General features: G+C 33.8%; 1 protein-coding gene and 1 non-coding gene across 7 annotated transcripts in view; one reads left to right on the forward strand and one right to left on the reverse strand.

The window, feature by feature from the left end:
- Window positions 1-15,010, reverse strand: part of CNOT2 (CCR4-NOT transcription complex subunit 2) — a 98,394-nt gene that overhangs the window by 42,909 nt on the left and 40,475 nt on the right. Inside the window, exon 2 of one of the 6 annotated variants that reach the window (XM_036236838.1) lies at window positions 8,189-8,246. The exons of the other annotated variants lie outside the window; for them this stretch is intronic. Within the exon in view, the coding sequence (XP_036092731.1) occupies window positions 8,189-8,209 (21 nt within the window). The 5' untranslated portion in view covers window positions 8,210-8,246. The remainder of the gene's footprint in view (window positions 1-8,188; window positions 8,247-15,010) is intronic. 6 annotated transcript variants of the gene reach the window in all.
- LOC118614514 lies at window positions 14,200-14,328 on the forward strand. Its single transcript, XR_004956100.1, has one exon. It is a non-coding gene; the product is annotated as a small nucleolar RNA SNORA18 (small nucleolar RNA).

Consider the following 15,010-nt stretch of genomic DNA (forward strand, 5'->3'; position numbering starts at 1 on the left):
TTTATTCTCTTAAAAGGACCATTACTTCTGAGCTCTACTTTAAAAAAGGATACAGGGAAAAAATGACACGAAACTTAAAGTATTCAATAAATTCCAGGAAGTACCAGGGTATCTCTAATCAAATTTAACACCCATAAATTAACTCAAATGGATACAGAATAAACTTGTCTTTTGACAATTTTTGTATAACATCTTCAAAACCAATTGTAGACTCCTAGAATTCCAAAATTAAATTTGTATAGAAAAACGTCATGCTAATATTGTACGAAGAGGTTTTACTGTTTTGAAAACAAAGCTAAACATACAAAATGCCTCACACAAAGGAAAACAGAAATGTTCCATCAATACCAGATTCACTGGGTGTATGTGCACGAGGCAGAGGGAAAAAACACAAATATGCAAACTGTCATTTTTGTTTTACCTGCTTCGATAAAAATTACACAACAGTGAAAATACTAATTATTCTTAAATGACTTAAGCAAAGATAGATAACAGTGTAATACTCTGCAAATGCAAACCCCAGTCCAGAGATAGGTAAGTACTGGGATGAAAGAAAGAATTGTCTGATCTATGGCAATATCAAAAAGGAAAACAACAACATAGTAAGTTTTTCATAAGAACTAGTTTCATTTAATTTTAAATGGCCCCTCCTTTATTTCATACATAATGATAAAATGGGGCAGGAAAGTATTTTAGGATAGATAGCTAGGAAGGGAAGATAATCAAGCAGAAAAGTATTCAACATAGAGGAACAGCAAGATCTTCAGTGGTGTGGCTCAAACAGCATAAACTTAGTGGGACATGGTAGGAATTGAAGTCAGAGATAGTGGTGGGAGCCAGATCATGTTGTGTTTGGAAGGCCTGAAGGACACTGGATTTTATTCTATGTGAGATGGGTTTCCGGGAAGTTTAAGATGGACATAATTTGGTGTGTGTGTATATACACCAAATGATCACAGCTACTCTGTAAGAACTGAACAAAAAAGGGGACAAGAATGGACAGGGAAAAAGGCTAGTGAGAGATGATGGCAGTGGCAGAAGTGATTAGAAATGGCTAAAGGATATATTTTGAAGGAGAGCTGACACTAATGGACAGATAGATAGATAGGTGGATGATAATATAAAAGGGTAACATTACCTCCTGGAAGAAATTAAGTAGAAATCAAAAGAACCTAGTAATTAATTTTTATCAATTTCAAAGAGATATGTCAACACTATTTTGAAATACATCAAAATGACCAGTTATATCATTTTTATTAAAGTCAACTTGGTAAATGGGAATTTAAAAATAAATCATACTTCATTTTATATTAATACACATAAAATTTGTTAGGATCTTTAGTATATACAATCTGTCAGCTTTTTTCAAGCAAACATATCAAGGACTTGTATCTGCTTTGTTAACTGACCACCTCTCTTGACTCTCATGAGATATCATAACAAAGAAAAAATAAAAAGATTTTACTAAAAAACAACATATGTGTGTGCCAAAAGCAAAGTTTCTTAAGTTTTGGAACACAAACTTAAAAAATTTAATCTTCCCTTTCACTCCACAAGAAAGTGTGTATGTATGTATGTGTGCATGCGTGTGTGTACACTTCATTATTTAACTTGGACTAGCTAGGAAATCGTAAGGTATGATAGTCTCAATATTTAACTATAGTATTTCAAAACCAATGCAGTAAATCAGAATAATCATAGAAAAAGAATCCCCAAACTTGAGATAATTTTAACCAACAACTTTAAAGACTGGTAAAGTGGCCCCTGATCCAAGTAAAATGAATGGCAATTACAGAACATAAGAAATAAGAGGCAAGGTCTGGAGCTTTTTAAATGGCCAGGGAAAAAAAAAACAAGACACTTTATAAATAAAAATGCATGCATGTGTGTACGTGTATAGATAAAGAGATAAATATGGATTTTAAAAAAGATTTAGACCATATTCAAGGCATAACAATATTTAATTGTACACAAACTTCTAAAAAGGAACTTACTCTGAAACCCATTTATTCTCTATAATGCTGGCAAATGCTGGCTCATGCATAAAATCCTATTCCCAGGGCATGAAAACACATCCCATGGCAGAGTGGTCCTCTTCTTGATAGCAAACCAACATAGCTTGATTTCAGAATCTATCTCCAGTCTTAACTCAAGGTTCTAACAAAATCTTTTAAAGTGCTGCTAGACATTTCTACTGGAGAAGTACAATTTAATAACCTAAATCAGTAATCTTTAAAACTGATTTCCTGAGTTACTTTCTTCTGCTTCTACACACCTATCAAGTTCTATCTTTTCCTCAGAGTGGCTTTCACATCTGTTTTTACCATTCTTCCTATCATCATATTAGTTTAAACTCTGGATTAGTTTTATTTATTATTTTTTTAAGCCTCCTTACTGGTCTCCCTTCGCATTTCAACAAACATGCTGAGGGTTTACTATATGAATTATGCCAGGAATTGTGTTAAGACAAAAATGAAATAACAGCCCCAAGTCTTGAAAAAGCTCATTATAGTTGGGAGACAGATCTATAATAAACAATTACAATATAAAAATCTGTACAGGTGCTTTGGGAACACAAGGAAATATCTAACTTTGAGGAAAACAGACTGAAAGTTTTTATTGTAAAACAAGTAACGTTTGGGTGAACAAAGTCTTGATTAAAGAAAAAATACAAGTGTGTGGGGTGGGAGGTAGAAGCAAACTTTGGTATAATAGACAGCAGCATAAGTGCTCAGAAGTGAGAGAAAGCCCAGGAAACTTTTAATAAAAAGTATGAATCAAACCAAGAGGGAGGATGTCTAATGATAGCTGATTAAAAAAAAAAAAGAAAAAAAAAAGTAGGCTAGAATTCTGCCAGGTTAGGAGGGTAAGAGTATAGGCAGGAACAAAAATCTAGGTGATGAACTAAGCCAGAGTGCCCTCGACTAGCGCTTTATTATATGCCATATAAATAACCACTCTATCAACTTTGTTACTTTCTTGTTCTCATATCTCATTAATATTCTAGAGGATACAAATCAGGTTTCCTGAGATCATAACTTTAACATAACTTTGAAACAGTAATTATCTCAAAACCCAACACAAACCTTATACTTCAGCTTAACAAAGGTTATTCAGTTGTTCCTATTCATGATAACCTCTGAAGAATGCCACATGTAACTCCTGTGATCTCCAACAACTGACACTCGAGCTGATCAGACTAACTCTAAATACTTATTGAAATTATCCATCTTTCCTTCTCTGTCATTTCCTAGCACAAGCATCTCCAGTATCCTCCAAAGAGGTTTTTATTAATCCACTTATTCCCCTCAAATCTCTCCCATATCAAAGTGTATTTTTAAAATAAAATTTTAATTGTCATGGCCCTGCGGGCTGAAATGCTTCAGCAGCTTGCCAAATCAATAAGGCTTACAAGGCCCTAGGTAACTTCTCTGACCTTAACTTTCTCCACAGCTCCCCTGCCACCACTAAACTGCTGCCATGCCTCAGCTACTCAAACACAAGATCTTTTCTACTTCAGGGCCTCTGCATATCCTGATACTTCTACTTAGAATGCTCTTTCTCCCATTCTTTGAAACTTTCACACTAAGTTAGGACCCCTAATTTACAGTCACTGAAAATACTTTATCATAACTATAATTATACTATAATAAGAAATACCTTACTGACCACTATGTGCCAAGCAATATAACCTAAATGTTTAAAAATGTATTATTTATGCAATCCTCATAATTTCCTTACTAGAGTAGTCCTCCCTTATTTATGGGGGACACATTCCAAAATCCCCAATGGATGCCTGAAACCTTAAGCAGTACACCAAAACCTATATAATGTTTTTTTCCCCTATACATGCATATCTATAATAAAGTTTAATTAGGCAAAGAGATGAACAATAATAAAACAAGCAATTAAACAACATACAGTAATAAAAGTTAAATAAGTATGCTCGCTCTCTCTCTGAAAACTCATCTAATAACCATGATGGCTACTAAATTGCTGATGGTGGGTAGTATATATAGTGCAGAAATGCTGGACAAAGGGATAATTCATGTCCCAGCTAGGAAGGAATGAGACAGCCTGAGATTCCATCACGTTACTCAAAACAGTGTGCAATATAAAATTCATACATTGTTTACTTCTGGAATTTCCCATTTAATATTTTCTGAGCATGGTTGACCACAGGTAATTGAACCCATAGAAAACAGAACTGTGGATAAGGAGGGACAACTGTAATAATTCTATAATTGATGTAATTCTCAAGTATTTACTATGTAGTACTCATTTTTAGATGAGAAAACTGAGCACCAGAGAAGCTGGGTAAACTGACCAAGGCCATAGATTTGATATGCCCAAGATTCCATATTTGATAAGAGACAGAGATGAAATATGGACCTACACAACCTGCTAGACCCTCCCCCCCCGCTTTTTTAGCCACTATAGTACACCAACTCCCACACATAGAACTAATCATTGAATGTGTGTATTCTCCTCAAATTGTAAACTTCATGATGGGAGAAGCAGTAAGGGGGAAAATACAGGGAGGGGAGGATGGGTGCTTACGCTTTATTTTGTGGTGAACAATGGTAAGCAGAGAATGCCACAATCAAATATCTGTGTATGTTCAAAGATCTCTATAGCAGAAGAATGAAAATGGACTGGCTAGAGCCATGTGAAACAAAAGTCAGTATCTACTAGACCGATTTTATGTATTTTAGAGAAAGTTACATTATTTTTTTAAATTGTGCTTCAAAGAACATTATTATACCAATTAAAAAGTAATTACTGATTCTAGTTTCCAAGTGAAATATTTTTAAGTTCTAAATCTAGAGAACATTTAATCCTTCAAGGCATTATGATGATTATAACATAACTCTAAATTTCATTACAAGCTACTAAAAGAGACATTGTAGCATTACATATGTAAGATACATCTAAAACCTGGCTTAGAAGAACAAACCCCTAATGGCAACTTTTTCTTACGGATTCTCTAATGTAGCTAGCAGGTTTACTGTTAACATGTTGATACATATGAACCATAATAAAATCAACTATTTCAAAACATTAAAGTATGAAGACTTTTCCATAGACAATTTTTTACGTTTGGCAACAGAGTTTGAACTCACCTTGTGTTATAAAGGATAGAGTGCCAAAATACACTCTGCTTGCTGAATACAGAATTTGACTTCCTGCTTACTTTTCCTTCCCAATTCCACATTCACTATCAGCAAGCACTTCACATAACATCTAAGTTCTCTGTTGTCTACAAAGCAGGCAAAAACTAATTAATAAAAATCACAGCCAACTGCCACTAACATTTGTCTGCCTTTATCAAGATGAAGTCAATCAACATTTGAAACTAATCAACATTTGAAACAACTCATGAGAAGCCATGATATCTGAAGTCAATCTGGTATTATTATTATTGCCCATTAGTGGGAAGAGCTGATAGGTTAAAACTCACTAGGAGACTGCCCACATTCTATGAAACTAGTTTTTTCTTATTCCCAATATTAAGTATTACAGCCTAGAACTATTTATAACCCAAGGAATTTCTTTTGGCAGTATTTTTTGGTAATAGCATTCTGAGCTACCAATCATGTTTCACAACTATTATAAATAATCCCAATTTTATTTCTTTACTGAAGAACACTAAAAAACGAAATGAGCTTAAATAAGAAAGAAAAGCATACATACAATGGCTAGAAAAAAAATCTTTCTCGAAGAGCAAAGAACTTAATAATTGGAAAGCTTTAGAAAAGGAACAAATGATCTTTCCTCATGTAAGAAGCGCTATTACTCTTGGAGTCCTACTAGATCTAGAATACTGTGGCTTGATATTTACAATATGATAAATATATAATGGACAGTTTATAAATCTGCTTAGAATGGACCTAAGGAAAGTGAAGGTTTGTTTAGATAAATTTTAATGGTAGAATATCTAAACTCATCAACATGAATTGATAGCATGGAAATAAAAGCAATTCATTTCAAAGTTTTTGCAAATGCCCCAAAAATGAGTAATAAAAGTCTTAATAAATGCTAAAAGAGCAGTTAACAAGTAGATGCACAGGAAACATATGGCTCTGGTTGGAAATGTGATTCAGCAGAAAACTAGGGACCTATTTATATGAACTCATCCACAATCATTATTTTGGGGAATGGGGAGAGTTCTTTCCAGGGGTAATAAGAATATTTTCTAAGAAGTCTCATCCAAGAAAACAGGGTAGCCCTTATCTGAGAAACACGTGGAGAGGGCACATAAAGAAAGAAAAAAGAACATATCATTCTTCCTAATCTAAAGGCCATTCATTACTGAAATCTGGGGTCTGAAGCTGGCTTACTCAACTGATATTCCCCCAAACCATAAACATTCTCTTAAAATGTGTGCCCCAAATCTACAAATTCTCTAAAGAGTGTTAACAAAAAATCTAAATGCCTCTATTTGTTTGACTTTGATCTAGGGAGACCATGTTGTACATGTTTTGAATTCAAGAAACAGATTTTGCAGTTTTCCGAACCTTTAAAGATCACCTGTATCAATATGCCTTATACAGATTTAAACTTGAACCATCAATATATAAATTTTAAAAGTGCATCATTCTAAAACCAATACTCTTAATAACTTGAAAAGTGCTAACCCAAAAACAAAAGCACACAGTCATATACCAACTAAAGAACCAAGTATAATTGATATGCCTTCTGAGCAATAAAGAGTTGTGAACTCATACCATGAGCCCTAAAATTAAAATAAACTTTATTTTTAAATATTAAGACATAAATTTATAAAATACAAGTGGAAAGACATGTAACAGTTGAAAACCTATAAGTTAGATATAAAACAATTCCTCTGAGCATAAAGGAAATTTTTAATGACAGTGAATATCTTAAACCAATCCTTAAGGGGTGAGGATCAATCTAATAAAGAGGGAAGAAGGAAAGGAATCCAGAAGAAACTGGATATATAGTCTGTTTTGCTGGGGTATTTCTACAAGGCTCCCAGTAAATTAAAGCAGAACAAAGCAAATCTAGAACTTAAGAGAAGAAAAGGTGAGATCAACTGCTCAGGATTCAATATTTTAAGACCTGCAAATACCAAATACTTGGTGTCTTTAAACATGACACACTTTCTCTGAAGAAATGTTGGTAATCATAGGCCATATTAAGTTTATTTTTCCTGAGTATAATTCTGAATGTCTTGTTATGTGTAAAAGAATTTAGAAATCCCGTGGATTGGAATTAGACATGATAGATCTGGAAGAACTAAAGAATCAATTTTTGAAGGCTTTCTGGCAAGAAAGGCTTTTTTTGGTCAAGAGCCATAAAGGGATAGCATTAGTAAGCAAAGTAGTGCAGACCCAGGGTTATACTGCTATAAAATTATTTCTAAAAAAATCATTCCTTTGAAAAACCAAATCTATGATGTTAGATCACAATTTTCAGCACAAGACAGAGAAGCAGATGCCAGGACTGTTGGCATTTTATACATAGGTGTGTGCGTGCGCGTACGCGCGCACACATACACACGCACAGGATTTGGTGACCTTATTCATTGAAATACTTATTGAATTTGTCCCAGGTATTGTGCCTTCAACTGCTTCTATAGTTATTTTTGTTAACCCCTAACCTAGAGATAGGTAGAAATATCCCAGTCTTCCTGTTTATTCTTCAAAGAAAAAGATGCCTGAAATTTCTATCCCTGCAGATATTAAAAATATAGCTACCTGCCTAAAATCTTGGCAAATAGAAGAACAGCATGTCTAAAGCTAGTAGGACTCTAAAACTTGCCTCCTTCTAAGACCAAGTTATACGTATCAAAATTTTAAGTGTACAGATTTGTGTCTTCCAATTTTTTTTCTTAGCTTCTTTTCTGAAAATGAGTTTTCTGGTCCTGCTATACGACGTGGAGAATATAAAATTAAATACACACACACACACACACACCTAACAGCCTTCATTTGCATTACAACATTAATGGTTTATTCAGTTTAAGGTTTTCCCTGTTTCACATCTAAGAAGTAAAATTATATCTCAGAGCACCAGACTTTTTAGTTTAATGATTTATAAGAAAAATATTTTTTGAAGAAACATTTTTAAACTAACAAAAAAACTACTAAATTGGCCCAACATCCACCCTCAAAATACTGATGAGAGTACCATTTTCCCCCAGCCTCTCCCACCACATACTTACCTGGGCAACTTCTTTCAACATTTGCTACTCTGGGGATTGGAAAGCTCAGAGCAGGAGGCTGAAGTGAAGAAGGAAAGGTTGGAGGGTGAGCCATGGCACCAGCCCCACACTAGGAGCTCCCCTGAGATACTACAGCAGGGTTGACACCATAGCTCTGAAGTTCAAACTCCAGCAAACGATAAGAAAGGAGTCCAACCAGAACATGATAAACGATGGGATTCTTCTGCTCTTTGAAAAATAAGGAAATTATGCTATAAAGATCTAATTGTCCAGTTTCAACATTATGACTCCCTGGTTCACATCTTCATTATGTCCCAACCCCAGAATCATCTCTCAGACTGATGATTCAAAGTATTCATCAAAAAGTGCATGGGGGAAGGGGGGTTACACAGAGCTTTCTATAAACTTTCACACTTATCCATAAAATAAAAGAATAGGGCTTACCTGGCCATCATGAAAATGTCTTAAGACAATACATTTAAAAATTGCCTACCCATTCCTTGTATACTTTCTTGCTCTCCTAAGCACTCAACGTTAAATCTAAGACTCTCATATACATGAACGCTATCGACCAGCAGAATGTCAACTAGACTACATGGATATATTTTAATTCCTAAAGGCAGACCAGTGAGCTTTTGAAAAACCAGGGATAACTTTTGGTAGAAGTATATTCCTAGGAAAGAAATGAATTTCTTAAAACTGTTTAGCTATTAAAAAAAAAAAAACCCTCAATTAAAATAACTTTAATCAAACTAGATGACAGAGAAAAACAAAGATTTTTAAAGAAACCAATCTAAACATAGGACTTAAATGAGATTTATTTACTTTTATAAATACTTGTTTTATAATATAAAAAATAAATTAATGATTCTGATTAATGCAGATTCTGACTATTATGAATACTAAGGTTAATACAAAATAGATCTTATTTAAAGATAACATCTATTCAATAACATTATTGAGATGGCAAATATTTTAAGACAGTAAACTAAATATAGAGGAACAGCAGAATCTTGAATTATGTTATATGAAGCAGTTAAAAATGAAGTGCTCCTTTAGCAAGGGAACAAAGAACCTTTAAAATATTTCTATACATCTTGCAATTTAAATTAATTTAATAAACATTCAGTAAGCCCCTATGTGAAGTGCTAGATATTACATGTATACTTTTCTTACATACTTTATCCACTTGATGCTCAGAATAAAGGAACATCACAAATCAAAAGAGAATAGAGTCTCCAAGGCCTTAGCGAAATTACCCTTCGTTTCCTCTAATCTCCATTTTCCCCTTATCTTATTGCGTTCCAGCCACACTTGCCTCTACTTGCTGTTTCTCAAACACATAAGGCATACTATTGTCTCCAGGACTTTGTACTTGATGTATCCTCCAGGAATGCTCTCTACATCACCCTGCTTCAGGTATTAAGTCACCTTAGGAGGACTTCCCTGTCTACTCTATTTTAAATTACACTATCCTTTTCTCTACCCCTTAGGCACTCTCTAGCCCCTTTCCTACTTTAATTTTCTCTACAACATGTATCAACATGTAGTAAGAAACACATCTTATTTATTTTGTTTAATGTCTTTCTATGCTCTAAAATGTCAGCTCTGTGAGAAAAGAATTTTTTTTTGTCTCTTTGTTCACTTCTGTCTCCACAGAATCTGGAATAAGCACCTGGCACAGTATAGACCTATAACATGAATGTGTCCTCATCTAACTCCATGTATGGCATTACCTGAGTATTATTTGACACTAACTAACCAATGAAGTGCTTACAGCACATGCAAAAATTTTATGAGCATAATAAGTATTTTAAAAAGCATTGGAATTCTGTCAAAAATTAATGTTAAATTTTATATTTCTGAAACATGTGAATAAAAATTGTGTTATGCCTTTTCCCACCGAAATTGACAACCACTTCCAAAATACCTAATAGACTACCAAAAACCTTCCGTGGTTAGAATGTTAGACTATAAGAAGTACCAGATAAGAAGATGAGAACAATTTTTTTTCCATTTCTCCAATTTTTTTCTCATTAGATAACCCTTTTTTAAAAAAATTGTTTTGATAGTATTTCAGACTTACAGTTTAATATGATAAGACAACACAAGTCTTTTTATCACAAAATCCCATCAGAAGAATTATACTACTTAGAGCCACTGGGTTACACTGTAGTCAATGGGAATATGTACTTGGGAGTTAGCGGAACAGTACATGGGCTTGAATAGTCCAACAGAGTGGGCCTGGTAGAAATAAGTACTAATATGTATTGAGTGTTTGCTCAAAGCACTTTATATATTTTACCTCACTTAATCATAAAGAAAAAAAACTCTATAAGATTGTTACTTTTCCCTCAAAATGAGGTACAAAACTGCAGACCCTATAGACTATAGTCAAATAGAACAGTTATTATGGAGAATACCTAGCCCCTGCAACCACAACATACCAAAAGCTTATTCTCCAGAAAAGCTCAAGTGTATAGGCTCCAAACTTTGGAAAGTAGCCAAAGTGTTAAGGGTAAGGCGTGGGTTTGAAAACTACAAGATTAAGACCTACATTCTGAACCGTGGGATCCTTGGCTTTCTTTCTTTCTTTAATCTGCTTACAGAACACTACCAATAAGAACCCCTGTACTCTACCTTAAAATTATAGTTGACCCCTGAACAACATGGGTTTAAATTGCACAGGTCCACTTATATGCAGATTTCTTTTCAATAAATACTATAAGTGTATTTTCTCTTATGATTTTCTGAACATGTCCTTTTCTCTAGCTTCCTTTATTATAAGGATACAGTATATAATATATATATGATACAAAATATGTGTTAATTGACTTTATGCTAACGGTAAGGCTTCTAGTCAATAGAAGGCTATTATAAGTAGTCAAATTTCTGAGGAGTCAAAGCTTCATGCAGATTTTCAACTGTGCAGGGGTCAGCACCCTTAACCCCCATGTTATTCAAGAATCAACTGTACATATTTTCAATATAAAAACTAAATTGCTCCTAAGAAACAAATGTCACGCGTTACGAAAATGAGGTCCTTGCTAATGAAAAGCTTAATTCAGCTACATATTAAAAAGCTGTCCACAAATGCTGTTCTCATCTTTTTAAAAATGTTTTATTTGAAAATAATTATAAACTTACTGAAAAGCTGTAAAAATATTAGTATTCCCATATACCCCACCTTTCCCTAGTGATATAATCTTATATAACTATAGTACAAGTATCAAAACTAAGAAATTAGCTAGTAATTTAACAACTTTATACAGACTTTACCAGTTATTCCACTGTCTTTTACTTATTCCAGGATCTATATTACATTTAGTTTTGTTTCCTTAGTCTTCTTCAACCTCAGACTTTATCTCAGTTTTTCCCTGTTTTTCACAACACTGATTGTCATTAGTGACACTGATGTAATAATTACACTGTATATAATGTCCTGCAATTTGAGTATGTCTGATATTTTCTCATGAATAAAGTTATGGATTTTAAAAGCCACCTAACCACAGAGGTGATGGGTCCTTCTCAAATGCATCATATATGATGGATATATTCCGATATGAGTGCATGTAATGATATTGTCTTGTTATAGGTGATATTAACCTTGATCTTGGTTAAGCTGGTCTGTGAATTTTCTCCACTGTAAATTACTCTTTTCCCTTTTTAAACAGTACATGTTTCGAAAGAAATACTTTGAGAATATGGAAATGTGTCTGTCTTTAAATTTTTGCCTATTAATTATTGTATTCATCCATGGATACTGCCGATAGCATCTATTACACTGTGGTGTTCTAATTGTGATTTCTTACTTTATTCATTTCTTCTGTAGTATATTCATTAACTAAAATGCTTCTTCAAGTAAGCCAATAATTTTTTAAAGACCTCACTCTTAAATATGAACAGTGTGTCATAGACTTTACTTAACTGGACTGGACCAAAGTGATACAGGTAAATAGTAAAGATGTCTTAAAATCAGGGTCCTTCACTCTCACAAGCATATTCTTTCAGCTTTACTACATTGCCTTTATCCCAGTAGAAAAGTTTGAAAATTTCATGCCTCAAGCAGTCTCTCTTAGCATTCTGACCTTAAAAAAAAATCCTATTTTCATTAGAACATGTACTATAATGTCTTTAATTTACTAAGCCAGGTTAAATAATAGAGAGATAATATACTATTTTATGCTACAAAACACAGATTTTGGGAGTAAGAAATACTAATTAGTAAAATTATTACCTCAGATGAAAAGATAAATGGCTACTGTATTTATAGGTCTATTACATTCTCAGGAATCTTGAAGGATGGGAATTCAAGGAAAATCTTCCAATTTTTTGCTTTAGGTAAAATAAAATCAAGGCTATGACGACTCTGTATATGAACTGAAATTTATTTGTTGACTTGGACTGTTTTGTTTCTTTCCAAGTGACCTTAAGTACTGAGAAATGATCTAACATTTCTGTGTATTGCATACCACATAATTTATGTCTTAAACAGAAAGTATTCTAGCCTTGACTAAATAGTGACACAAAGCTCTTTATCAGGAATGCGTTTTCATTCATCTTCTCAACCAAAATATAATTTTTAAAAATGAAATCTTAGGACTTCTACTTCCAACCAAGATCGAGTAGTAGGGACCTGCTTCCTTTCCACCTCACTTGAATCATCTTTGAAAATGCACAAAATATATTAAACAATCGTTTTTCAGACATAGGATATCAGGCATTATAAAACAATAATCCCTGAGAGAAGAGAAAGAACTGATGTGAGCCCTACAACTGTCCTTGCTTACAGACTGAAAGGATTTCCAGGTTGTAATGCAAGGAGAAGGAGTCCTGGTGAGCCCAGAAATCTCTGAGATAAGGAAGAAGAGCTAAGAGTCTGAGTAGGCCAAGGGGGTTAGAGTTAGAAGGCAAGAGTACCAGACAGGAGTTAGCTGCAAAGAGAGAGTTCTTAAGATTTGGAGAGGATCTCTCTTGAGTCTTCAGGTAAGTACTGACCAGCATATGCTTGCAAGGAAACTACCTGAGGCTGGGAAACCAGATAGTGGAAACAATCTCCAGGAGTCACACAGAGATATTCTCACAAGCCAAAGTAGAAAACCATTGTAATGGAGAAGATATAGATAAAGGACTCAGCAGAGTACAGCCTCAGCAGTTGGTAAAAATTAACTTGAAAGGCTACTGTGGTTCTAACAAAAACTTAAAAGTTAAAAAAAAAAAAAGGAAGAATCAAAAAGCTCAAACAGCTTTTAAGTAACTCAGCTGTTTCCCCCAAGAAAGGGTAAGAGTATTAACAGAAATACAATAAATATATAGCACTAAACAGGTAAAACTTCTAAAGACTGGCATCCAAGTAAAAATTACTAGGCCTGAAAAGCAGCAGTAAAATAAAACAGATAAAGGAGAGAAGGGAAAAAATTAACAATCATTAGAAAGAGAGCCAGAAATGACACAGATGATAGCATTAATAAACGACATTAAAACAGAGAACCACATTTTGTATGTAAAAGGTAGAATAACTGGCACAATGAAGAAAAGAGTAGTGAACTTAACTTCAGGGGATCTAATATATGTGTAACTGAAATCCTCAAAGTAGAACAGAAACAAAATAAATATTTAAAGAAATAATAGATAAAAAATTACCAAATTTGATAAAAACTATAAGCACACACATTTCAAGAGGCTCAAGAAATCTAAAGCACAAGAGTCATGAAAAAAATTATACCAAGACACATCATAATCAAAATATGTAAAACCAATAACCAAAAAAATCTTGAAAGTATCTAGAAAGTTACATTACATAAAGAGGACTAAAGATAAGAATGACAGAAGACTTTTTGTCAGAAATTATCTAAGTAGAAGACAGTGGGGCAAAATCTTTAAAGTACTAAGTCAAAAACTGTTAACTCTGAATTCTATACTAGCAAATCTTTCAAAAATAAAAGATTTCAGACATACAGGGCCTAAAAGAATTCATCACCATCAAAAGTGCATTACAAAATATTTTTTTAGTTTAGATCTATCCTGATGGGGCTTTTTCTGTAGACCTACATCATTAGAAATGCTTCATAGAGTAAATATGTACTTTGCTTTACTCATACAAATATGGTAAATCTGTGGGAAAGAACCACAAAACAGAGACGCTAAAAGCATAAAACATCTAACAGTGACTTTTTTAAATATTAGGTACTGATATACTCCAAAGATCTGTACTATTCTAGGGTGTATTAGCTTAGGGGTGAGTGTGAAACTTATTCAATACTTAAAGGGTATATGAAATTGAAAACCAGAAAGATCTACTCTGAACCTAAAAGTGGCCCTAAAGGAAACTGCCTGAAGAAACTGAATCCCAAAGATTATAGGTGGGAAATTATTGAAGTATTTCATCAGTATGTCCATATTCAAGAGGAGATCAAGGAAGCCCAACTAAAAGAATTGTGGACTGACATGACGAATGTGGGTTAAGCAAAAGTTTTAAAAAGGCTATCCTGAAAATTATGGGTCAAACTTTGGAGAACTAAGGTGGTAGGCAGTGGAAGGAATCACAACATGTGAAATTTCCCAAGTAAAAATTGACTTTAATTCTGCCTATGTGTCATACACAAAAAACAAAAATTAAGTCCTTCAGGCAGAAGGAAAATGATACTATAAGGAGAAAAGATGGGGAAAAAGAGGGGAGTGAAGGAAGAAAAGAAGGCAGGCAAGGGAGAGAGGGAAGAAAATCAAGGGAACAGAAGGGAAAAGAAGGGATGAAGAGAAGAAAGAATGAAAAGAAAAAAAACTACCAAACATTTTAAATTATGGATGACAATAAAAAGCAAA

This window comes from Rousettus aegyptiacus, unplaced genomic scaffold, assembly GCF_014176215.1.
Source record: "Rousettus aegyptiacus isolate mRouAeg1 unplaced genomic scaffold, mRouAeg1.p scaffold_m13_p_2, whole genome shotgun sequence".
NCBI lineage: Eukaryota > Metazoa > Chordata > Mammalia > Chiroptera > Pteropodidae > Rousettus > Rousettus aegyptiacus.